We start from the raw sequence: 26,896 nt of genomic DNA, 5'->3' as shown, positions 1-26,896 counted from the left end.
ATATTATCATTAGTGGCACCAAAGACAATATCATCAACATATATTTGAATAATGAGCATATCTTTACCTTTGGCTTTAATGAAAAGAGTAGTATCAATTTTTCCACGAGTAAAGCCATTGTCAAGCAAGAATGAGCTAAGTCTATCATACCATGCACGTGGTGCTTGCTTCAAACCATATAGAGCTTTTGAGAGTTTAAAAACATGATCGGGGTATACATGATCTTCAAAGCCGGGAGGTTGTTTGACATAAACTTCCTCATTTATGAACCCATTCAAAAATGCACTTTTCACATCCATTTGATAAAGCTTGAAATTTTTGAAAGATGCAAAGGCAAGCAATATGCGAATAGCCTCTAATCTAGCTACCGGTGCAAAAGTTTCTTCAAAATCAATACCTTCTTCTTGATTATAACCTTGAGCAACAAGTCTAGCTTTATTCCTAACAATATTTCCGGATTCATCTAGCTTGTTACGAAAAACCCATTTAGTACCTATAATAGAGTGATCAAGAGGCTTAGGTACTAATGCCCAAACTTTATTCCTTTCAAATTGATTTAACTCATCTTGCATGGCCAAAATCCAATTTTCATCATCTTGAGCTTCCGGAAAGTTTTTAGGCTCAATTTGAGAAACAAAAGCTTGATTTTCACAAAAATTTCTATGAGACGAGCGAGTGGTTACCCCTTTCGAAACTTCTCCAAGAATCAAGTCCTTTGGATGGTTTTGCACGAATCTCCAATCCTTGGAAAGATCTTGGTTGTCTCCCATGGCATCTTGAGGTTGATTAATAACTTCATCTTCTTTGATTTGAGAGCTTTCTACTTGAGTATCACCATCAACTTTTTCTTGAATTTTCAAGTCATGAATCTCATGTGTAATTTCTAAGTCATCATTATCAACAACATCCTTAGTAGCACAAGGATTAGATTCATCAAAGGAAACGTGAATAGATTCTTCAACAAGATTAGTGCGCTTATTATAAATTCTATATGCTTTGCTAGTAAGAGAGTAACCAATAAAGATGCCTTCATCCGATTTTGAATCAAATTTACCCAAGTTATCTTTTCCATTGTTTAATACATAACATTTACAACCGAAGGCATGAAAGTAATTAATGTTGGGTATTCTACCATTCCAAAGCTCATAAGGAGTTTTCTTGAGGATAGGCCTAATTAAAACTCGATTCAAAATATAGCATGAGGTATTAACGGCTTCCGCCCAAAAATATTTTGGCAAAGAGTTTTCACAAAGCATAGTGCGGGCCATTTCTTCCAGAGTACGATTTTTTCTCTCTACTACTCCATTTTGTTGAGGAGTACGAGGTACGGAAAAGTTATGACCAATACCATGTTCATCACAAAACTTTTCATATAAAGAATTGTCAAGTTCTTTTCCATGATCCGTACGAATGTTAGAAATAACAAAGCCTTTTTCATTTTGAACTCTTCTACAAAGTTTAGTGAAATTAGGATAAGCCTCATTCTTATGAGCTAGGAACATCACCCATGTATATCTAGAGAAATCATCAACAACAACAAGACAATAATAGTTTCCACAAAGACTTGGAGAGCGAGTTGGTCCAAACAAATCCATATGAAGTAATTGCAAAGGTCTAGTAGTTGAAACAACATTTTTGGACTTAAAAGAAACCTTGGTTTGTTTTCCTTGTTGGCAAGGACCACAAAGTCTATCTTTTTCAAATTTGATTTTAGGAAGACCTTTTACCAAATTTTTTCTAGAGAGTTTTGAAATAGCATCCATACTTGCATGTCCTAGGCGCCTATGCCAAAGCCAACTATTTTCACTCAAAGCGGAAAAACATTTTATATCACAATTACTTAAATCATTGAGATTAAAAACATATACATTTTCAAGTCTTTGTCCAACGAAGAGTGTCTTGTTGCTTTTGACATTTTCAATGATACATTTGGATTTTTCAAAGATAACACGATTTCCTCTATCACATAATTGACTTATGCTAAGAAGATTGTGTTTTAAACCACTAACAAGTAAAACATCTTCAATAATAGGAGAATTACCTATATCACCGATTCCTATGATTTTGCCTTTGTTGTTGTCTCCAAATGTGACATGTCCACCATCTTTAGGCGAAAGAGAATTGAAAGCCCTCTTGTCACCGGTCATGTGTCTTGAACATCCACTATCAAGGTACCAACTTCCTTCCTTGAGAGAACTTTTGAAGCATACCTACAATAGCACATCAATTCTTGACTTTTGGTACCCAAATCATCTTGGGTCCTTGAAGGTTAGCATTGATACGGTTCTTAGGAACCCAAACCTTTTTTGCATTAGAAGATGAGTATCCTTTCATAGGACATGTAGGAGAAATATGACCAATTTTACCACAATAATGACATGTCAATTTAGAATGGTTAGAAGGAGGAACATCTTTTCCAAAAAGATTTTTGTGTTGAGTGGGATTATAACCAATTCCGGCCTTGTGAAAAGAAACCATTTGTTTTCCAAGAAGAATGTCTAAACTTTCTTTTCCATTAGTGAGTTTTGAAAGAGAATTAGTTAAATCGTCAATTTGTTTTTCTAAAGATTCGTTTTTGGAAGTATCCTTCAAATACTCTTTTTCTTTTGCCAAAGAGGTTCTTAAACTTTCATTTTCTTCCTCCAAAATATCTTTCTCTTCAATTAAATCATCCATTTCTAGTGAGAGATCTTTAGCAACCTTTTTAAGAAATTTGTTTTTAGAAACAACTTTTTCAAATTCTACTTTCAACTCTTTATAGGCAATAAACAATTCATCAAAGGAATAGGATGAGTCGAGATCTACCTCGTTTTCTTCGATGGCCATGAAACACAAGTTAGCGACCTCTTGTTGCTCATCGTCCTCATCGGAGCTACTATCGTCACTATTGTCCCATGTGGCCATCATAGCTCTCCTTTTGTCCTTCTTTGAATATTTTTTGGCATATGGACATTCACTTTTGATGTGGCCGGGCTTCTTGCACTCGTAGCAAATGATTGGATCCTTTTTGCTACTTTCATCTTTGCCTCCATCTTTTCTTGAAAATCCTCTACCTTTGCGAGATGCTCTATTTTTGAGGAGTTTCTTGAACGTTTTTGTGATGAGCGCCATTTCATCATCCTCACTTTCGTTGCTTGAATCCTCCTTGCTTTTTGATTTGCTTGTTGTACTTTTGAAGGCAAGATCCTTAACTTTCTTCTCTTTTTCACCCTTGAGGTTGTGATGCATTTCCTCCGTCATGAGAGATCCCATGAGCTTGTCCATCGTGTATGTTGAGAAATCTTTGGATTGTAGGATGATGGAGGTGGTAGTGTCCCAATTGGTTGGCATGGAACGGAGCACCTTCCTTGTCATTTCGGATTGACTGTAAATCTTTCCAAGAGCTTTTAAACCGTTAGTAATACTAGCAAATCTAGCAAACATTTGAGATATAGATTCATCCGGTTTCATTTTGAAGAGCTCATAGCTATGCACAAGAATATCAATTTTGGACTCCTTAACTTGACTATCTCCTTCATGTGACATTTCTAACTTATCCCATATTTCTTTAGCCGATTCACATGCGGAGACACAATCATATTCATTGGGAGTAATAGCACAAAAAAGAAGGTTCATAGCTCTATAGTTCTTTTCTATTGAAGCCTTTTCCAAATGACTCCACTCATAATCTGGTTTAGGCATAGTCTCTTCTCCAACTTTCTTAGTAGGAATAATGGGACCATTTTTGATAATTTTCCATAGATCATAATCCGTGGATTGAATAAAGATCATCATTCTATTTTTCCAATGAGAGTAATTTTCTCCGGTGAACAAGGGAGGTCTATTGGACGATTGACCTTCGATACAAGAAACATTACTAGTGGTTGCCATGGATCTTAACTCTTAGATTGTTAAATCTACAAACAAGAGCCGAGGCTCTGATACCAATTGTTACCCAAATTATGCAACCTAGAGGGGGGGTGAATAGGATTGCTAGTAATAATCACCAATAAAAATTTATCTCTAACAATATATGCAAACAATAAGTATGCAATCAAAATAGAGAGATAGAGAGATAGAACCCGTTTATAGTGGTTCGGTCCGGATTTGTCCACGGTCCGGCCCTACTCCACTTCTCCTCAAGCAATTACTTGAAGGTTAGACTAATCTTTAAAAGATTACAACTTGTAAGTCTTGCGGGTGCTTACAAGAACCGAATGCCTCTAGCTTTCCCGAGGAGCTAGCACAACCGCAAGAATTTTCTCCGAAAACTTCTCAAAAACAATAACACCCAAATTCCAACCCGAATTTGGTCTTCTAAGCTTTCAAGTGTTTGACTCAAACACTCACTTAGGAAATACAAGTATGTGAAGAAGGTATGAAAATTATCGCTCACGACTTGTACAAATTTTCTCTCAAGAATAATATGAAAGTGGAAGAACAATGAGAATTTTTGGCTTTGATCTTTTGAGAATTTGCTCTTGCAATAATATGGAATGTTGTAGCTTGTGTGTGTCTACTCATTAATGAGTTCTTGATGCCTTATATAGCCATCCATATGCTTCCTAGCCGTTGGAAACTAGCCGTTGGAACTAGCCGTTGGAAACTAGCCGTTTGAAACTAGCCGTTGGAAACTAGCCGTTTGAAACTAGCCGTTTGATAGAGTGGTCATCCGGGTGGTCGTCCGGTTGTCACAGCTTTCTGTTCAGACAGCCGGCTTGTCAGCCGGTTCGTCAACCTGTGGCTCAAAATTTCATCTAAATAAACCGTTAAAGCATGTATTGAGCTCAATAAAGTCTTTGTAAATATAAATCATGAATCCAAGAGACTTTATGCTATATTTCAAGGTCACGAAAATATTTAATTCGGGAATCGACTTTTCGATAATTTTGTATTTGCCGAATAAAAATATCATTGAATTAATCATCAAAATAATTAATAGAGATGCATATAAATTTTCACAAATTATAATGCATACTTTTTTCAACAAAAATCAAAACCCTTCTTTTTATTTTCTCTTCTCTTGAAATTACTCCATCTAAAAGGGACGTTGCTTACTACTATTGATGGCTATTATGACCTAATTGATGATGTGTTTTTTTACAATCAAGGATCAATTTACGCACACCTTCACTAATTTTGAGACCCTAAAATTACTAATTTTGAGATCCTAAAATTAATGATTGAATAAGCATCCGGTGTTACTTGTTGTCACGGTCTCCTCAACCAACCTCTTTCGAGTATTATCGGTGATAGTGATTGATGGGTAATTTGTTGTTAGTCTCTAATAACTCCGAAAGATGAGAGAAAAAGAATCCCTACCTAATTTCTCTCTCTCCGAAAGTGTCACTAATGTTTTGTGCATTAAATTCTTCATTTTTATCCTAAACATGAGGGTTTCCAATCCAATATTAGTAATGTTCAGTGACCAAGTGACCACTGACCAATTAAAATACTAAAGGATAGAGAAAATTAAAGTAAAACAATAAAATGACACACCCAAAAATATCCAAAAGTTTGTCTCCACCCCAAGTCCTTGTGGTTTGTAAATGAGATTTCAGTCTTCGAGGTCACATTGTTATATAAGAGTAGCAATAGAATAAATGAAAAATAATTTTCACACTTTTTTTTTTTTTTTAACATCGCTCATTTTTTTTTTATCTTTTTGCAAAAATTTTGTTATTTTTTTCACTAAAAGACAAAAAAAATGTGCAAAAAGTGCTTATCAAAACGCCACCTTAGTATTTTCACACAAAGAAAAACTTCTTTACGGAGGCTCCGTAAAAATGATTTTCGCGGAGGTGAACAATCTCACCCGTTCAAAAATATTTTGAGCGGTCCAAAATTTAAATAAACGGTTTGCGCAAATACTTAGTTTAATTATTTGCAAGAATAATTTATTTAAAATTCAGACAATTAATTACCGAAACAAACGATCGGGTGGCTCAGAAACCACCTTTACGGACCCTCTGTGAACTAGGCAACCTCTTTTCCACCATACTTTAGTACTGTAGTAGTAGTACGTAAACTCAACAAAGGAATAAGTGAAGAGGGCCATAAAAAGGAAATAAACAAAAAACACTGGGGGGACGGCACCCGACGTCAAAGACAGAGACACAGCACACAGTGTCCCCGGGGCAAGATAGCGACACCTGGCGAACAACAGTGAAGAGTTTGAATAATGGGCGCAAACGGGACAGTCCAACAGTCTGATGCATATACTACTACTTGGACAAACTTCCTATACCAAACTAGGGTTCTTCGTTTTCGTTTTCGTTTTAGAGAGAGAAAAGTAGTACTACTGCTACAGAGAGAAGTGAGGTGTGGAAGAAGAGATGGGCAAGGTGAGGTGCTATCTGGATGTGAGCATCGGAGGAGAGCTGGAAGGGAGGATTGTCGTGGAGCTATTCGACGACGTCGTTCCCAGAACCGCCGAAAACTTTAGGGCTCTTTGTACCGGGGAAAAGGGCATCGGCGACATCACCGGCTTCCCTCTCCATTACAGGGTCCACTCTCTCTCTCTCTCTCTCTCTCTCTCTCTCTCTCTCTCTCTCTCTCTCTCTCTATATATATATATATATATATATATATATATATATATATATACATACATATACACACACACTCGTTTTCATATAGATATGCATGTATTTGTCTGTGTGTGTGTGTTCGTGTGCGTGTGTGAATTCCTAGGTGTAGACATGGACATAGACACGATGATAGACTTATTTTTCGGTAAAGAAGATCTGCTTATCTGTTTTTACTTTTTAGGATGATTGGGAGTTTCGTTTCCGGTTATAATAAAAAAGGACTCTTATGTCCTTGGTGATTTTGAGAAACTATCGTTCTTTGAAGATGTTAAAGTGGAGATTTTTGTTGATTCTGGGGGCATATCCGTCTTTGAGTTTCAGAGCTTCATCTGTAGTGATGGGTTCCAATCGTGGAATGTGCAGAAATGTCATTCCGAGCTCTCCTAATTGAGGAAATTACTGGCTGATGTTCTTGATAATGGGGCGATTATTTTTCCTCTTACAGTAATATGATTTTATTGAGTTAATGGTGGGGCACTTTTTTTCTTTTCTTGGTACCTATTCTTTTTGTGATAGAACCGAGGGCAAATTGTAAGATTAGTTGGCAAAATGTGCAATTACAGTTTAGATAGTGAAATTTTGTGTTAATTAATTGTATGATTTTGCTATGTATATCGTAATAAACTTCATCTCAGGGCAAATATTAGTATAGGTTTGAGATATTAAGCATTACAAGGTTGTCAAAACATGATACATATCATGTATCATTTTCGTCATTTTATGTATATCTTAAGATACGTTAACAAGTGTAAATACAAGTTAAATAGTAGTTATACCCAATACAGAATAGAAGATTTATCATGTCGTAAGATGCAAAGTTTTGCTCTTCTACAAACGCTCAATCCAGGACTCTGACTTCTCTGATGGGAACAACCCCCACACTCCGGCGCTCCAATGAACAAAAGTTATCCGCTAACATGTTCTAATAAGAAAAAGTACCCTGTATTGTGTCATAGATCGTGCAAGAATATTTGCTTAAAATAAGATACAGTTAGAGATACGTGTCCCACATACCTCTGAATGAACCGCATTGTAGGATATGATACATCTCATTTGTATGCGTATCGTAAGATTTATTTAGACTGACGTTTAGAGACAACGTATTGAGTTTAAGTCTACCCCATTGGGGCTCTTTTCATGGGAAGTGGCGAAGTGCCTTACGATTGTTCACTAAATTTCAGGGAGTTCGTTTTCATCGAGTTGTTAAAGGTTTTATGGTACAAGGTGGAGATATTTCTGCTGGTGATGGCACTGGGGGTGAATCCATCTATGGATTAAAATTCGAAGATGAAAATTTTGAATTGAAACATGAAAGAAAAGGAATGTTATCCATGGCGAATGCTGGTCCTAATACAAATGGGTCTCAGTTCTTCATCACAACAACCCGTACTTCTCATCTAGATGGGAAGCATGTTGTATTTGGGAAGGTTGTTAGGGGCATGGGAGTTGTTCGTTCTATTGAGCATGTTACAACTGGTGAAAATGATTGCCCTGATGTTGATGTTGTAATTGCGGATTGTGGAGAAATTCCTGAGGGAGCAGATGATGGGATAGCTAATTTTTTCAATGATGGTGATATGTTTCCTGATTGGCCGGCTGACCTTGAGAACAACCCTGAGGAGCTGTCTTGGTGGATGAAAGCTGTAGATTCTGTGAAGACTTTCGGTAATGAACAATTCAAGGCAAGCCGCAAACTGAGTTTTTGTTGAGTTTTCAAATTTGTGCAATTGAGAAATAACTTTTAAGTCTTCAATAGAGGGTGAAATGGAACTTTGGAGTTATTTGCATCTTTGACCTGCAGTCTGCATTCATCATTGATGGCCTTTTGCATTTCTATTACAGAAGCAGGACTATAAGATGGCTCTTAGGAAATATAGGAAGGCTTTACGGTATTTGGATGTCTGCTGGGAAAAGGAAGAGATTGATGAAGGTTAACCGACTTCTTTTGTCTTCATTGTCTTTTCTATATTTCGTGCCAGGAGTTGATATTTACATCTAATGACTCACTTGTTTCATCACTATCTGAGTTCATGATTCTCTTTTTGTTTACTCTCCCCTTTTGCAGAGAAAAGTTCATGTTTACGAAAGATAAAAGCACAGATCTTTACCAACAGTTCTGTAAGTTTTTTATTGCACTGTTTGGTGTTTTGAGATTGTACTCTTTAACTGTAGTTATCTCAGCATATCGGTTTTATAATTTGGATAAATGTCTTGACAACTAGCAAATGGCTCTACTGTCTTTGCTAAATTACTCTGGTTTCAGTGCACATAATCGAGCTGAAAAGCTAAAAGGAATTTTCTGGAAATTGATATGCTAGGACCATAGAACTGCACGTTCCAAGTTTTCAACTTCATCTAAAAACATGGTCATGGTTTTTGTATGCGGTAATCAGGCTTAACTCATGTTTCTGCAGCTTGATAATCTCACACCATATGATTCCTTTCCATTATGTTTGGGTTCGATAGGAGTTCATGTGTACCAAAGAATTCTGTCACTGAAACAATTGTAAGTTGATGCTGCATGGTGTCTTCATGGCAATATCCCCAATTATTTGGAATTAATGGGAATAAACTGCCTGAGCTACTTGTTTTGGAACTTGTACATTGCAATGCATTATAAGGTCCTACCATCAATTAGATCAACTTAGGATGGAATAATGGGCGCCGGTTGTTTCATGTTTGGACGACCCGTGGCTGGCTCTGTTGACCTTGTGGGTCGAGTTTTTAACATACAATAGTGTAAGTCAGTAAACATGCTATGCTTAATCAACCAAATCCCATGAGCTAATCAACCAAAGCCGAGCTCAAAATTTATATCAAAGTTTGATGGGCTGGATTAACAAGGTTTGGCCTAGTCATTTTGAAAACTTTGGCAGCGTGAGCCTCTGATCTTTGTGGAAGGGCTAGCTTCAAAGTAAGAAATGAAAGTTGTAAGGATAACTTAAATGTTATCCATCTATCAATTTTTAGTGGTTGCATCGATTAACTACAGATATTTTGATCTCCAGCCATGAGGCTCAACTCTTCATTTTGCTGAAATATTTGTACAGTTGTACTGTTCATTTGAACTGTCCTTTAAGGTTTTAATTAAAGGGTCTGGATAACCAAAGCCGACCAGGCAGTGGATAATAAGCATATAATGCCAAGCAAGTTAGAATTTCAATACACGTCTCCTGGATAGCAAAACACTTTTCTCAAATATCGATTAACTTTTTAAACAGTCCACTGCCTCAAGCCCTGTGGTTAGCATTTTCCATACTTGAAAACATGGTTGCTAGTTGGGCACATATAATTGCTTGAGTTGGAAATGGGTCAACTTTGGATGATACCATGTGGTTTATACTATACTGAGCTTAGGCTACTAGTCTTTCGAATCTTTAGCCGCGACTCTCATCCATAATGATGGAGGCTAGGAATTTGTTTATGGACTTGTATGTTCCAGACTTCCAGATTCTTTCTCGAGTTTGAAAAACACACAATTTAATCTGAATTGGTAAGTCAGATGGTTGACCACCCAGTTTTGAACAGTGCTGATATGGTGTTTGGTCCTTTAATTGTCTCATTCGATGTCATTTAGCTTTCCCCAATTGGGAAATATGTTCAATGTTGCTTAAAGAGTAGAAGATAATTGGTTAACTTTGAAGATCACAAGATTTAAGATTGCTCCCAGTATTGGGATCATACTTAAGTATCTGGGCTCTAGTTCTCTACTAGGCTTATGGATGAATCCTGCTGATTTGACATGCCAATTGGTGACTGCAACTTGCAATAGCATAACAATTGTTGAATGCTCCTTGAGATTTCATCTCATTGCAATCTTCATTGTATTTCAGAAATGTGCTATCATGTATCATTTGTGTATTTGTTCATTACATTGTATATACATGCAAAGTTGTCTTATTTTCTGTTTGCAATATGTATAGTTGGCCATTTTGCGTAATTAGGGTTCTTTGTGTTCATGGTTTCTTTGCTTTCTATGCATATCGACTTGTAATTTATGCCTTATGTTGCATTTATATTGAAACTTCAATTTGTCTTACAAATTGACACTACTATGTTTCTGTAGGCTTGTAAATTAAAATTGGGCGATCTGAAGGGAGCATTGTTGGACACAGATTTTGCAATGCGTGATGGAGAAAACAATGTAAAAGCTTTGTTTCGTCAAGGCCAGGTTTGTACCATCCATCCATTGTTATTTTAGTGCAAGGAGCATAGGGTTTTGGGGATAAAATTTGCCCTCTTTTGTTTCTTGTTTTCTTGGTCTGGACTGGTTTTCTAAGTATTGCTTTGGATAGCTCATTATGAACATTGTGACGGTTGACTTACACCTGAGAATTAGAATTGATCTTGTTGTCCATTGATATTATTTATTGCGTAACTAGTATCGAACATCTAATGTCATGAACCCCAAGGGGTTGGCCTGGTCGTCAAGGCCTGAGACCTAGGGGTTTGCTCCCTCCTAAGGTCTCAGGTTCGAAACCTCTTACGTGCTATAAACTCCTTTGGGGCCAGTACATACAGATCTTTACTCTAGTTTTAAGTTGGGCTCATACAGAGCTTTGCTCTAGTTTTAAGCTGGGCTCTCACTAGTGAACGATGGGATTGGTCCCCCAGGATTACTCGAGGTGCGCTTAAGTTGGCCCAGACACCAGAGTTATCAAAATAAGTAAACATCTGGTGTTATGTTTGCACTTTGCTGCAGTGTTATTTGGTGGCTTGCTTGAGCTTTAATATTAATCTGCCTTCAAGCACGCTATTCAGTAGAATTGTTCACATGCACACTAAAGTGTGGTCAATGTATAATCGTGGATCTATTATCTTCTCTGGCATTTGCTAAATTTTTTGAGTTCTGCATATGACAAACTTTTCGTGAACCAATTTATGTTAGTAGATTACTGGTATTGTGTTGGCATGCCTAGCCAGTTCTCGGTAAATATTTTTAGTTTTGGCTGTCACAAACTTCATTTGTACCAATTTATATCAGCAGATTAGTATGCTTTTTATGCATCTTCGTCTGCATTTTTTTCTATTAAATAGCTGCTAGGCCTCACGGAGATCGTTCTGATGTGTCTTTGATGGAATGAGTCCAATTGGACGGTTTCGAGGGTAATAATTTTTGGGTTTTCTTTATTTGTCAGGCACACATAGCTCTTAATGACATAGATGCTGCTGTTGAAAGTTTCAGAAAGGCATTGGAATTGGAGCCAGATGATGGTTGGTGATAGTTTCTAACTTAATTTTTTTGCGGATATTCGGATATTGTTATACCAGCCTAATTTAACTACAAGCTGGCTGGTATTTGCGAAATGTGAATGGCAGTTATGAATGCTAAATTAGATGCTCAAAATTGTAATTAATGAAGGTCGGAACTCCATAACTGACATGGTTTCTGGCCTGTTTCAGCTGGAATAAAGAAGGAACTTGCTGCTGCGAGGAAGAAGGTTAGCATGATTACGTACAGTTGGATACAATTTTGTTTGGCAGGGGTTAATACGTGCTTATTGTGAACCTGGTTTTGAATGTTGGAATTCAAACAGATTGCTGATAGACGTAATCAGGAGAAAAGAGCTTTCTCAAAGATGTTCCAATAGCAAGGGACGGTTCTATGGTATGCGGAGCACCTTTAATAACTCTCTTTGATTTTCCTCCTTGGAAGTAGCTTTCTTATTTGGTTCCTGAATTCAGGCTGCCAGTGTCTTGTAGGGACAAATTACTTACTGCTATTACTTTCAGAATTTTGCATCTTCAAGCCGTTTCAGTATCAGGCACTAAGAAACTGATAGCTTTGTTTGAATTGTAGTTACATTTTAATTGTTCTTGATTTTGTATAACATAAATGGAAATAGTCGGGGGGGTGTTTCGGTTTCTTTCCCCCTTTTTCAAGAAACATATTGATTAAACGTTCTGGTGTTAACGGTTTTTCTGATGTATATTTGTACTTTTTTTTCCTCAATTAACTTCCAGGTTTTGTGGGAGGGAGAACAACATGAGCATCCAAGCAAATTTCAGGCGCAAGACAATTTTCATCAATTGGATTTAGTCTTTTTCTGTTAATTGGCGAGTGTCGCTCTAGTGGTTTATATCTGGGAGAATGAATGTTTCTTATGAGAACTGCACATCTGGAATCGAATTGGAAATTTTACTGACGGAATTGGTCTCTTCTAATTTTCTGTTTTGAAAAACTTGTGACGAATTAAGTGCTCAGGCAGAGTTACTTTCCATGTTATTCATATGTATGATACTATAAAATGTTCTGTCCTCGCTTCACCGTTCAATCGGAAATAGTTTTTCAACCATTCTACAACTACACACAAACACTTAAAAATGCACACACGCTCACAAAGGGGGTGAGACCCACACACATTGCACATTATGTAGAAAGGTCAACTCGTTAACCTTACTAATTCAATAGTATAACTATCAATTCATGCTAGCAGGAGGTTAGCAGGACTGTTTTGTTAACTCTCACGTCTACATAGTACAGTACTATAGTCTACAATGTACGCATGGTGATTTATGGTGATTTACTATTAACTGGCGATGTTGCAAATACATGATAGACGTACAATAATGAACTATTATGTAGAAAGACTAACTAGTTAACAACACTAATTCACTTAATTGATCAACTCATGCTATTTTGTTAACTCTCGCGTCTAGACGGTATAAATTTTCATAATGCAAACATGGTGATTTACTATTAAGTGGTGATGACACAAGTACGTGACCACGTTGTATGGTGTCGTAATTTTTTTTTGTGTATGAAATTGTAGAGTAATAATTCAGCGCTCCCAGAAATACACCTGGTATTGTCCACGCAGTACTCCCAATCACTTACGTTGCAACAAATTTTGGGATAGGGACATCATCATTCGCTTATGTTGGGTGTGCTTGGGAGACCAGAAATGACCCACATTGTGTAGTAGCGATCTTTTATTTGTAGAGAGTGCCACGTGGCACTCCGAGGGAATTGAATAATTGGCCAATTGTGTAGTGTTGCATTAAAGTTTTGCCTTCTCGAGTAGGGATGTAAAGGGAAGCCCTGGCCCAGTGGCCCTAGCCAATTAACAAAAACCTGGGCCAGGCCCATCCATGTCCTAATGGTCGGGCTTTATCAGATTTCCAACAAAAATTAGTTGATTTTGGGCCTGGCCTTGGCTTTAATTTCCATCTCCCACCAAAACTCTTGATTTTTCGCGCGATCAGAGAGAGAGAGAGAGATGAGTGTGTACGGAGGAGATAGCTGGGCGAGAGAGGCACAGTACAGGAAGAGGAGGGTGGATGATCTGGCCGTTGAAGGAATCGAGTCCTCCTCTTACAGGAAGCTCTCCAGCGGTAAATACGCGTGCCTGATTTGCCCTCACAATCCCGTCCTCGATACCCCTCTCATGCTCTCCGTACGTTTTCCTACAACCCCTAATTTGCCATTTTCTCCATCTTATTACTATCAATTACTTCGGATTTTGTTCTCTCTCTAGCTGTAACTTCACTTGTAGCTTTACTAATTTTCTGTCCTATGTTTGGATTTTTGGTTACCTTGGTTACGGGGGAAAAAGTCACCTGTATTAGCAAAAGAACTTCCAATTCGCTCATCAAAAAGAAAACTTACAATTCGGTATCGTATCCTCCTGTAGCTGAGCTTAATTGCTTTTATGTGAATTTCCCCGTTGTGGATGGGCTTGTGTGTAGCTAGCATAATGGATGTTCAAAGATCAAAAGTAGATAACAAGAGTAACGGCCCCTTTGAATTGTGAGAAATGATGTGACAAGAAAGGAGAGCTCTTTCTCACCATATCTCGAGAAAGCTGAAGGGACCAATCAAAAAAATTTATTTTTGTGCTTTTCTCTCAGTTCCTAATCAAATTATTCAATTCACATGGGTGATTTTTTGAGATTCTCTAATCCTTTCTTTTCTTTTCTTACCAAATCTCTCAATTTGAAGGGGTCGTATAGGATAGGATTCAGTTAGTATTGACATTCCCATTTGAGTCTATGTCTGTTGTTTTTGTGGCATTCTTGTTGTGGAGCTACCTCGCATAACGTGCATTAAAATTGTAGAGTTCATTAACTGTTTCAAATCGATTATGTGTTAGACTAGGTAAGACTGATTTATGTCTATGTCCGGGTATTGACTATAGAATACGCTGAGGGAATGAAAAGGAGCCAAGATTGCTTGTGATATTCTTTTTGGGTTACCGGACAAAAGATTACAACTTCAAGAAATGCCTGTTCATTGTCTTTGTAATTTGGTTCTTCTCCCAACCAAACAAAAGCAAAGAATTTAGCTTCTCTCATTGACTTTCCTTTTCCTTTCCCTCCCTTTCCTTGATGTCTACAGATACTAATTTATGAAGTAATCTGCAACTGTAGGAAATTCTCTTAGTTTCCAGTTCATTCATCGGTTGGGGATGGAATTATACTGGCCTTGTTCGTTTCACATTTTGTTTTTGTTTTGTTTTTAATCATTACCCTATTTCTCCAATTATTACTTTGTCATCTCTCTCTACTCATTACTCATCTCTCCAATCATTACCCTATTTCTCTCTCCACCCACTATTAAAACTAAATACCCAAAAATGCAAAACGAACACAGCCACTAACTTTGAGGTTAATTTAGAAAAGTTCCAAGGGATTGGCTTCCCATGGGTGAAAAAGAAAAAATCCTAAAGTTAAATGTGTGGGAATTTGTTTTCTAAAACTCTAGGTTATCAACCAATTTTTGGTTGCGCGAAGATAATTATAGCGGCGGCTACATATGTACACACAATCTTGTCTCTCCCCCAAACCTAGCAATTAGAAATGTATACATAAGTGCAATAGCATCAGCCAAGAGGTCTTTGGCCCAACGGTATCAGGGGTGCGCTTAAGTGCTAGGAGAAAGGAGGTTAAGGTTCAACTCCTCCTTCAAAGTGTTAATTTAACTATCTAACAATACTGACTTTCACCGATACAAAAAAGAAAAAAAAAGAAAAAGAAACATAGATTTGCGGAATTTGCTTTGTGTTATTGATCGTGTCGTTTCCGTATAAAAAATAATTAATAAAACAAAACAATTACTACTACTCAAATGAACAGTGGTAAATATTCCGAGTATCACTCCACAGGGATTGTAAGGTTGAGTTACAGTTATTCCAATTAATTTCTATCTTAATTCGAGAAAAATATGATTGATTGATAGTTTCCTAAAATTATTAAACAGTAATTAAAGTGTAGAAAAGAGTTGATGGGAAAAAGCTCTAGGGTTTCGAATCCACTTTTCCCCTCATAACATAAATATGTTTCGATTACAGGTTAACTATTTGAATCAATTCGGATACCGTAGGATTGCAAGCCCTAGCAATATCTCCTAAAAATAATTTATGAATCACCAATTGGTATGGACTATCTCCACCTAGCACGAATCATTTTATTAGCACGAACCGTCTCTAATCAAGCACGGATCGTCTCATCGGCACGACTCGTCTTACATAGTATAATCCATCTAACCAGTTATCACAAAACAATTAAAACCGTTGTACGAACGTGCATAAAATCTAGGATTTCATGCACAATATTTGCTGGAAAGAAGTAATATCATAAATAAATCCTTGAAAGTCATACAACCGTGATTCGAATAATAAAATCTAAATCAAAACATAAAAAGGTTACTCAGAATTCGAGCTTCATCTGCACCCCAGAAGAAGGATTTAGCTGGCCATCGGATGATGTTGAATTAATCTCCATGTTCCAAAGAACAATTTCCTTCTGCCTTCGTTCTTTTTCCGCCGCTGCCACTACCGAAACCAATTTCCACGTCCAATAGCTCTACAAGTCGCTGACCCTGATGTTAGTAGGTTTCCATTGTTTATATAGGATTTCAAGCATTAATTACATTCAGCCCCCTGGACTTCATGCTTTAATAAATTAACAATCCAACTTTGAAGCATTCTACACTTTAACCCCAAACTTCATTGAACTCTTCTTTTTATCCAATATTTTGGGCAATGAGCTCAATCAACCTATAAATAAAATAAAAGCAAAATAAATATCAGATAACAAATATAAATAACTAACAAGTGTAATTTTGAGAGCCAAAATATCAATATTTCGGCACTTATCAGTTATCAATTTTAGAAACATGTGGTTTGGACCCTCACTAAGTATAGAACATTTTCATTTATGATGTTGCCAATTGCTCATCCCTCTGTTATCAGGTATGTTCAATTAGCTGAGGCTTTGTTATTGGAAGGTTTCGTCACCTAAAATTGGTTCCCTTAGCGCTTTTATTTTCCAGATGCATATCAAGGGATCTCGCCATTGTGCGACCAAGTCCAAGCTTAAGGAAAAGGAACTAGCTATTCAAGATGAGATAAACAAGAGAATAGCCTTGTCAGACTGCTCTGCCAGCACCATTGGTAGCGGTACATCTACAAGATTTGCCCATAGGTCAGTAAGAAAACCTTTGATTGAAGAAACATGGAAAGCAGCTTCTGAGATACTTTCCAATAGAACTCCTGAGCGAAGTGAAGCAAAGGGTCTCAATGATGTCAAATCTAGTAAGGGCCAATCCACACATGGGCCTCTTCATTCTAATAGTGAGGGCCCTTTTCTTACAATAGAAGCAGCTGATAATTTTGTCACACAGTTGCAAGCAGATTTGCAACAGCGTCAAGAGAGGGAACTAAAGTTCACAGAAGCCGGCTGGAAGCGAGATGGCCATGGCAAATGGTTTAAAGATGAAAATGTGAGTTGATTTTCAGCTAATTGTTAGTCGTGGACTATACTTGCCTGGCATGTTTGAGTAAATTGACTAAATTCAGTCAAATGGAGATTAGCTTTCTTGCTGTTTGAAGCTATTTGGCTTTGGTGTTAATTGCACTATTGGTTTGAAATCACTCAATTTAGCTTTAATTGTTTTCAAGGGTATCATTTACTTGCAGGTTGAGTTTGACTCTGATGAAGAAGATCCTAACGTCTGCCTTGCATGATGAGGTGAATAAGAATAGTTTGGCATCGTGGTACGTAGTTGCATGGAACTTCATTTATTGTTGGCATCTCAACTCATTTGCCGAATGTGGTAGTGTCTTGGGCTTGCCACATAGTTGTCTAAGGTCATGGCCATGATGGACAATGCAACACATTTCTGCTCTGGGAATCTGGGATGATATCATTGATATGGCCTATTCGGATCCGACGTGTTTTAAGGCTGGTATGAGCTAAGGAGACCACAAGATTTTTTCATTTGTTTACAACCGGGTGTCCGTACCAACATGCGCGCACCTCAACCACAGGATACTATTTTGTTGGACTTGTAGTTTTTGTAATCTGTTGTAACTCAATCACAAATCTGATTATCCTCAAGCTAGAAGTGGTCCTGTTCTCTTTCAAGTTTCCGGAACCTTCCTCTACGGCTCCTTTTGCTGAGAAAATCCTTTGCTGGGAATCACAGGAAGAAATCATTTTGTTGATGAGATTTCGTGTTATCTTTTTGGTTAGTTCCTTTTAAGTTTTAGTTCAAGTATCGAGCCCAAACACCAAACGACTCTTTTAGAGCATGAAAATAGGTGTGAATATTTTGCTCTGTTGAATTGGCTGGGTGTTGGAGTAACTGGTTGCAGATCTTGAGATTGTCTTATTCACGGAGGCTCTGTGAATAACCTATTCACGGAGCGACACAATCTCAGCCATCTATTCGCGCAATCAATGGCTGAAATTCGTTTTCAATTATGACAGGTCACAATTAACTCTTCTCCGGAAAAGTTTCATTAACATCTTGACTGTCCAAAACACTTTTGGACGGTCACGATTGAGTGCTATAATTACAGAAGCGGACTCATTCAAAGGCACGTGGGGTCACGTGCCCCCACAGCTACAAGTTTTTTTCCTTCTTTGGTTTTATGCTTTCATGCATTGTAAAACAAGTTTGGCACCTTCTATTACATTGGTATCCATCTTTGACTTCTTCCTAGAGGTTTTGTTGACACACTATATCCGCGTACCCCCATACATCTCCCACCAGCTACTCTCTCTCACTCTCTCTCCAAGGGCTTTTGATTGGGCTTTTTGCTTTAGATTCACTCTCTCTCCAAGGGCTTTTGATTGGGCTTTTTGCTTTAGATTGAATATTGCAACTTCAAATTGAAGATTTAAACTTGAGAAACTACATCCAAAATACTTTGCATCTGAACAGTTAAATTAGATCTAGATAAATTAGGACTTTTTATTCATTTTTTCGTTAGAGTTCGGGATATATCTTTTGATTGTTCGAAAAATTTAGTCCTTAATTTGTTTAGTTGTTTTTTACTCAATCATGTATATTTACATTCTGTTTTACACAATTTTTAATTTTTGCTAAGGTTGTTACTGTTATACATGTGGCCCCACTTGGTGCAAATCTTGAGTCCACCACTGACTGTACCTCCGTAAAGAAGATTTTCTCTAGATTATGTGGCTGATGAATGAGAACGCTATCGTTTTTGCTGTTGTACAATATGCTGTCAATTGATTGGAGATGAGATGTTATGAAGCTAGCCATTTGATTGACTTTTCTTACTCGATGGACTTGCCCCGAGGGTTTCAAGTTTGACGAGCCGTACTCGAGTTGAACTGGCCTGGGCTTGAGTCAAGCACAGCTTTATCAGAATGGGTGTGAGTCGTGTGACGATGTTACAAACAGTTAATGCTTTACATAACTTCAAGTCATGCGTGCTAGTCTATACTCCCTCTACCACGGTTTGTTTGTTCAAGTTCAACATACGCGTTGCTTACCTCATCTATATGTAAGTTATAGTGTTTCATGCACGTTAAAAAATTCTGTCTAATAAAACTGTGAGATCTATCCAACAAGATTTATATTCCACATAAAAATTACTACTTTCTCTGTCCCAATCTGTCTGTTCAATTGTCGAAATTCGTGTTTTTAAAAAATATACTTAAATCTCACATTTTATAATGGTTTTTACGATTTTGAAGATTTTATATAATAAAACTAATTGAAATATAATAAATAAGATCTATATTGCATAAAAAAATATTACGAATTAAAAATTATAGACAATTTTTTTAGTGGTCAGACGCTAAAAGGAGACAAACAAATCGAAACGGAGGAAGTACTAAATTTTTTAAAAAATATACATAAATTTTTGAAAAGTCTGAAATACTCCCCCGTCCCATTTTTGTTATACATTTTCGTTATTCATGTTGATTTTTAAACGCTTATATCTCTCAATCTACAATATTTTTCATAGTTTTGAAAACTTTGTATTATAGACCTAATTGAGAACTATGAAACAAGATCCATATTACATATTTTTGGAGATTCATATTGAAAGATATAAGCGATTGAAAACTGACACAAATATCAAAAAAGGACAAAGAAAATGCAGGGCCGGCTCATAAGTTTTGGAGGCCAGAAGCGAACTTCTTGAATGAGGCCACCCTATATTTTTCATATAAAAGTGGTCTACAAAGAGTCATAAAAAAAAAAAAAAAAAAAAGATTTACCATACCTCAAAATCCATCATTTGAAAATTATTTTTCTCGCACTTTTTGCTGCAAACGCACTGATTAAGTCTCCATAGTCAAGCTTTTTCTCCAATTCCTTCTCGATAGACAACATAGCCAATCCATTTAATCTTTCTTGAGACATGGTTGACTGAAGATAATTTTTGATCAATTTCAACTTTGAAAAGCTTTTTTCCCCCAATGCAAGTGTAACCGGTATAGTCTACAATTTGGGCCTATTTTGTGGCTCTTAAATTTCAATTGGGCCTATTTTGGGTAAAAGAGGCTAGTGTAATTTCAATTGGGCCTATTTATATTTATATATATATATATATATATATATATATATATATATATATATATATATATATATATATAAATCCTAAAAATTTGGGGGCCCTCGTTTTTAATTTTTTTCGGAGGTCAAAAGCGTCCGCTTCCCTCGCCTTGACTATAAGGCGGCTCTGAGAAAATGGGACCGAGATAGTAGTTAAACTGGACAAACAACTTGAGACGAAGTCACTATTACGTAATTTTGCCCCTTCAAGCCAACAAAAAGGCCATATGAAAATCTCCACTAGCTCGGTAGCGTGGTACAGTTCCTCAAGACTTTAGTTGACTCTCTGTTCAAAAGATTTAAAAAAAGAAAAGAAAGGATATTGAATGGTACAGTACTACTCCAATATTCCCCATTTTATGGTATTTCCTATGTTCAAGTCAATGTTGGAGTTTTTTTTAGTGGTTAATAATAATACAGTTTAAATATTGGGTACTGGAGTAGGACAGGACGTTTATTAATTAGGATTATGAGATTAGTCATACCCTTAAATAAAACTGTACGTTGTCATTCATCCACTTTAATTAGCCCAACCACTTAGCTCTGTTTTTTTCTTCCTCCTTCGTTGAAGAAGAGAAGAAGACACTTGTGTAAGTTTTGTTTAGATATCCATATCAATAATCGGTCAAGCCGCCCTCTCGTTGGTGTTTCTGGAAAGATGCTACTGTAAGAGAAGATGCTCTACTAACGAAGCATTCCGCTTAGATTTTTTTGAGATTTTGTCCTTATTCAAGTTTTTTGTTTTTTTTTTTTTTTGCGTTTGTTAGTTTTGAGCCTAACCTTTGTGTCAAGACGAATCGTCGAAGTAAAAAGATTACCCTTTTTTTTTTTTTTGAAATATCCAAGATGAAACCGGCTTTTTGGGATTTTTAAGCTTTATCTTGTATATTTTCAAAAATATTTGAGTAAAAATCATAATTTTTTTTTTGTTTTTCTCATTCTTTATGTCGAGACGAATTAATAATCCATAAAAGTTTATCGCAAAATTAACAAACGCGAAAAAAATTTAAATAAGAACAAAAACGAAAAAAGAAAAAAATTTCAAAAATCCTTTAGCAGAACGCCACCTAAGAAGGTGGTGGTGGTGGTGGTTGTGTTTTTCGGGGAGGGGTTGTTTTGAAATTTACAACAGTCTACAATACAATTTTTTTTTTTTTTTGGATAACCAGGTGTTCAGGCTAATTTATACGGACCTCGACTAATTCTAGGGAATTAATCTCATCGTCCATGCAATACAATAATTACCACAATTCCGTGGGCATGTGAATAAAATCTAGATAAATGCCAAGATTGAATTCTCGAAGAAGAGACCACGGAAGTTTGGCGCAACGATCGTGTAAGTGCTGTTGTATGTGAAATTGTGTGATCAAATCTCATGATGAAAACGAATGTGAGATCCATTGTGATAAATGAATTCAATTTTGTTCACTCTTTTTAAAAGAAAATGAACGTTACCCTTCTTCCTGTTTGTTGAGATAGTGTGAGTTCTACCACAAATTTCGATAAGTACGACATCATTTTGTGGTGGGATCTACATCATTTCAACTATTAGGAAAGAGAGTAACGTTCACCCTCTTTTAAGGAAGATGAACAAAATTGTACTTGGTTTAATTAATAATTGGTTGGATTGTGAAGTTAGGATAGGTTAGATTTTTCTGACAAGAAAATAACTCCCAACTCTTGAAGAAGCTAACAAGTACTAGTAAATAAATTTAATTGATGGGTATCTGGTCTCTAGCTTGCCTCGTGTTGTTTTGAGATCCTATTGTTTTGGAGTTCTTATAGTCGCATTAAGGGGGCGTTTTTAGAGAGCGTTAAGTTATGGAGTATTTTTTATAGTTTATATATAAACGTTAAGTTGTTTTTATTAAACGATAAGTTGTAGAAAATATATTGGTATAGTAGAAGAAAATGCGTTGGATGTTTTAGTTTCGTGGAAGCAACTACTTTTGACAAAAAATTTAGGCCCCATTTGTTAAACATGTTAAGCCATGGGATTGGATTGCGAATCCAAATGAATTATGAATCCCTTGTTTGTTACTCAAAACACCTTCGGACTACTAATCCTATGGACTGCCAATCCAGCCAAATAGGGGTATTGGTAATATCCCAGTAGACATGGTATTCGTTGTCCGGTCCCATGGGACTAAATTATGTTGACCAAATTATCTTCATTTGGTTCTTCAGCTATCTTAGGACTCATATATGAAAGCTCTTAAGCCAAAAAATAATTATGACCCTTTAGGATAAAATGATCAGAAAAATAAAGTCTTCACAGTGGTTCAAGCGGATTGAAAATTGGAGCGTTTAATTTTTAAAAATAGTTTATATACTAAAAATATGATTAAAAAATTAAATATTTCAATTTTCAATCTGTTTGAACCGGTGCAAAGATTTTCAATGGAAACGGAGCCTAAGATGGAGGATTTTATGCTCGGTCAGCCACTCCTCCACAATAAAATTTTCAATGCAATTGTAACGCCTCTCTCACATGAGGTGGAATCCAAACGTACATGGGGCCACGTAAGTAGATATTCAAATCTCCGGAAGAAAATTACAAAAAAATGCATTGTTCATTGCACGTAGGCACATCATTTGTGGGCCAACTTAGGTGAACATCAATGTCGATCATCAAATTATACGTGGTCTGAAAATTTTGCAGTTGACGGAGTAGTTTTACCAATTAGTGGAGTCGTCCCTGCTCCGGAGGACCATTTGACATTGTCATGTGGTAATCTTTGAGATAAAAGAACGACATCGTTCAATGTGGATCACTCTTTGTCTTTTAGCCATTCAACAAAAGTGAATGAGAATGTTTCTATTGCATAATTTGTTGCTACGTAAATAGTCGGATGTTCCACGTAGAAAACGCTACCTGATACTCAGGAAATGCTAAATAATTAAGAGCCCGTTCCAGAAAAGGGAAAAAACCCTTATTTTTTAAGAAGGCAATTTCAACCTAAAAAATGAGGAGCTTATTGAAATCTAAAAATATAAACTATGGATCTTGTTTGAAAGATCTCATTAAGATCTTTTATACGATGCAAAAAAAATTGAAAAATTATTTTTCATTTACAATATTTTTAAGTTTAAAAATGTGAAATAAGCTGCTTATTTTTTAAGAAGGTTTCTGAAACGGGGCACTCTTGTTTGTATATTTCATTTTGGGATGGATGGTGACGGGCTATTCCACAACAAAATAGACACCTTCTTGCAATCGGTAAAGGGATTCTATTTTAGGTATCTTATACGATTACTGTTTCTTGATTTTTGATTTATCAAATGAAAGGGGAAATTAAATTGGGTTATTTTCATATGGATGCAGCTCCTATACAGACCACTGACCGCCCTATTGGCGCACTTTTAGACCCACATTGATGATCAAAATAGTTCATCTTTTCGATCTCATTTAGACCATCAACCACGTCAAAATCATGTTGATCGGATATCGTTTGGTTTAGTTTTAGAGCACGCATATATGGAGGAAAAAAAGGATTACAAAATAAGATCACAACATTTTCTTTTTTGATAAGTCATTATTTTCACAATACCTAAAGGTAAAAACCTGAAGGCTACAAATATTTCATCAGAAAATACAGGAATAAATCAAAACTACTAAAACCTAACCACCGGAACACATCAAATAGGAGGCTCCAAGCACATACTGCCAAGGTAGACCATACCTAAATGCAGGGCATTGGGCCTGTCTTCGATTTTAGTAGTAGAGCTCAAAAGGACACCCAATTCAAACCATAGCCAAAAGCACAGATGAAATCAACTTCAAACCAAAACAAACGACATAAGCAGACTAAAAAACTTCTAATTACCTATTTATATCAACATAAATGTGCTCCGAAATTATATCAAACGATATTCGATCAATGTGATTTTGTGATGTAACCAATGGTCACGACGAGATTTAAAAAATGAACGATTTTGATTATCAAAATGGGCTCAAAAGTGGGTCAACAAGACGGTCCAGTCTATTTCCAGTCCATTTACATGGACTGGAGAAGATCCTTCTCTTTTCATATTACTTTCTGAGTTGCTAAAGAAATACAAGGATCTAATAAAGTTACATGTTTGTGGAGTATCTCTCAGCATTGCTGTAGTCCATCGAATGTTGAAAACTTTGAATCTTTTTTAGTAATCTAATACAGTAGTATTTGCTTTTTCCTGTCTGTTCCCTTCCTTTCCTTCCCTTTTGTCTCTACACAAATTTGAATTAGAACAATATACAGACAAGTACTAGTAGATGGAAGCAGTTGGGAGAGTTGGGACTGCAGAATGCAGTTTGTCCATTATGGGTTCACCTTCCCTCTTTGATGATCCATGTTGTTTACTCCTGTAGCGTAGAGCACAACGGATAGGACAATCAGACTTCGTTCCGCTAAGATTATTATTTTTTAAGTGTTTATTTTTCATTCTATAAGACAGGTCATATTCTTACAATATATCATATTTTTATTTGAAAATTATACGTCTTTTCGCAGTAGACCGCCAAAATGAGACGAATGGAATAACATCATCATCTTCCACCTCACTCCAACAGGCAAATATGGGACCCACAAACACAAATGACCTAGACTCCAATGATGTGCATCGATTAACTCCGCAGATGGTGGTTAAATGGTACTGTATACACAAATTATCCAACAAGTGATCTCTTACCGGTTTACCGTGCGGACCTCTTCATTTCCGAGCAAATTTCAATGATCTGAGTCGCTCAAAGTGTGCAGAACGTGATTCTAAGAGCACTTACAAGAAATCAGCAAAAAAAACGACCGGAAAAGGCTTGATTTGAGCATTTTTTTTATTGAACCGTTCAATGAAAACTGCTCCGATCAAGCCCTTCTCGGTCTTTTGTTTTTGCTGATTTCTCGTGAATACTCATAAAATCACGTTCTGATCACTTTAAGCAGCTCGGATCATCGAAATTCGATTAGAAATGTAAGATTCGCACCATAAAACTGTCTGGGATGCCTTAGGGGATCAGGACTGGTACTGTATAGTCTGTATAATGGTGGTAAAGTTTGATATATATATGTCCCATGTCAATGGCATCTTAACGAGGGGAAAGGGCCTAGTCCCCTAGAGTGGGGTGAGAGATCATTTACTCCCCTCAAATTAACATCCTAAGTGGGGAACCCACTCATACTGATGCCTTCAATTCAAAATGATGAAATGTGGGGGGATTATCTTCCAAAAGCAAATGGGTTTTGCAATGAATAAAATTTTGGAGACTCTTGAGAGAGAGAGAGAGAGAGAGAGAGAGAGAGAGTTGGTAGTTGAGTCACTAGTGAGAAAGTAAAAGGTAAAAGGAGCGGTGGGATTCTATGAGATACTGAAGTGTACTGGTTCTTTTCCCTTTTCTTTAGTGCAGTAACAGTGGAAGGGAGAGATGAAAGACGATTTAAGCTCCGTCCGGATTAGAGAAAAAGTATTTTTTGAAAAGAAGGTAATTTAAAGTTTAAAAATTTAGTATTTATGCAAATAATTTTTCTACTAATACGGATCTTGTTTGATAGATTTCATTGAGATCTTTTATACGGCGTAAAAAAAAATCAAAAAATTATTTTTTATTTTTATTATATTTGAATTTGAAAATTATAAAAAAAAACTTTAAAAAAAGAAAGGTAATCCGGAACGGCACCTTAACCTTTTTGAAAAATGATCACAATCACACCTTAAAAGGAGTGAAGGTTGTGGACTTGTGGTAAAATCAAAGAAGTAAAAAAAAAAAAACATGAGAAAGAGTTTGGTTCCATCGGGAAGTATTTATAGCTTTCCTCGCTCAATAGCTGGGCCCAAGTTTTTCGTAAAAATTTAGGCTTCGTTCGGTTGCACAGAGGGAATGAAAAAAGGATATAGAAATTAATTTTTCCTCTATTTTTCACGCAACGTTGTCGACAAGTGAACGGAGCCATAAACCTACTCTTTGATGCTTAGAATGGTAGGACCAAAGTTTCAACCTAAATATGTAATTTCAGAGGGTCTCCCCCTGGAGATGCCACCTAATTTTGAGGACGATGCTCTCCCTGACGGCTCTGGCGGGTATGCGCAGTAATCTAGTCCTCCAGTATTTACATATCACCAGAAAAAGAGGAGAACAAAAAATCAGAATCATCAGAATGATTACGATTTCATAAAATTTATTAAATTTTGGCTAAATACTTTAAAAAATATACTACTATTTTTCCTTTGTAATATAATTGGCTAAATTCTGGCTGTCAAATTCAGGATATGCACTTGGGAAAATCTCAGAAAAGAGTAGCTTAAGTTCCTTGACAGCATCAGAACTTGAGCTCATTTCAAATAGCTCGACCATTAGCTTTTTGAGTCGCTGATTGGGAAATCCTGTAGTGCAAGGTCCTGCAAGGCACCTTGTAGAGTGCATTCGGACCATCGATTTTGACAATAAATTGTTGAGATATGATTTTTAATTATGACCGATAAAAATCATTTATTACCGATTATAATTGATTTTTAATGTAGACCGTTGATTGAT

The 26,896-nt window shown here is 36.5% G+C and overlaps 2 protein-coding genes and 1 long non-coding RNA gene across 3 annotated transcripts; 2 read left to right on the top strand and 1 right to left on the bottom strand.

The window, feature by feature from the left end:
• Positions 1-6,062: 6,062 nt before the first annotated feature.
• LOC131308243 (peptidyl-prolyl cis-trans isomerase CYP40) lies at positions 6,063-12,865 on the top strand. Its single transcript, XM_058335111.1, has 9 exons — positions 6,063-6,485; positions 7,751-8,251; positions 8,412-8,499; positions 8,635-8,687; positions 10,636-10,740; positions 11,708-11,783; positions 11,973-12,010; positions 12,107-12,177; positions 12,534-12,865. Exons 1-8 carry the CDS (start codon positions 6,315-6,317, stop codon positions 12,158-12,160), a joined length of 1,086 nt encoding a protein of 361 aa, XP_058191094.1. The 5' UTR covers positions 6,063-6,314; the 3' UTR covers positions 12,161-12,177; positions 12,534-12,865.
• Positions 12,866-13,748: 883 nt separating this feature from the next.
• LOC131308421 (uncharacterized) lies at positions 13,749-18,016 on the top strand. Its single transcript, XM_058335344.1, has 3 exons — positions 13,749-13,966; positions 16,843-17,292; positions 17,489-18,016. Exons 1-3 carry the CDS (start codon positions 13,790-13,792, stop codon positions 17,534-17,536), a joined length of 675 nt encoding a protein of 224 aa, XP_058191327.1. The 5' UTR covers positions 13,749-13,789; the 3' UTR covers positions 17,537-18,016.
• Positions 13,758-16,805, bottom strand: LOC131308422 (uncharacterized). Its single transcript, XR_009194432.1, has 2 exons — positions 16,663-16,805; positions 13,758-15,565 (listed from the first exon to the last, which is right to left on the bottom strand). It is a non-coding gene; the product is annotated as an uncharacterized LOC131308422 (long non-coding RNA).
• Positions 18,017-26,896: the final 8,880 nt, after the last annotated feature.

The sequence above is a fragment of the Rhododendron vialii genome, chromosome 11a, assembly GCF_030253575.1.
Source record: "Rhododendron vialii isolate Sample 1 chromosome 11a, ASM3025357v1".
Lineage (NCBI taxonomy): Eukaryota > Viridiplantae > Streptophyta > Magnoliopsida > Ericales > Ericaceae > Rhododendron > Rhododendron vialii.
This window is presented reverse-complemented; position numbering and strand designations above follow the sequence as displayed.

Coding starts and splice junctions, on each gene's coding strand:
- LOC131308243 (XM_058335111.1), top strand. CDS start 6,315: ATGGGCAAGGTGAGGTGCTATCTGGATGTGAGCATCGGAGGAGAGCTG. Junction 8,252..8,411: donor TCGGTAATGAACAATTCAAG/GCAAGCCGCAAA, acceptor TTTCTATTACAG/AAGCAGGACTATAAGATGGC. Junction 8,688..10,635: donor AGATCTTTACCAACAGTTCT/GTAAGTTTTTTA, acceptor ATGTTTCTGTAG/GCTTGTAAATTAAAATTGGG.
- LOC131308421 (XM_058335344.1), top strand. CDS start 13,790: ATGAGTGTGTACGGAGGAGATAGCTGGGCGAGAGAGGCACAGTACAGG. Junction 13,967..16,842: donor ATACCCCTCTCATGCTCTCC/GTACGTTTTCCT, acceptor TTTATTTTCCAG/ATGCATATCAAGGGATCTCG. Junction 17,293..17,488: donor AATGGTTTAAAGATGAAAAT/GTGAGTTGATTT, acceptor ATTTACTTGCAG/GTTGAGTTTGACTCTGATGA.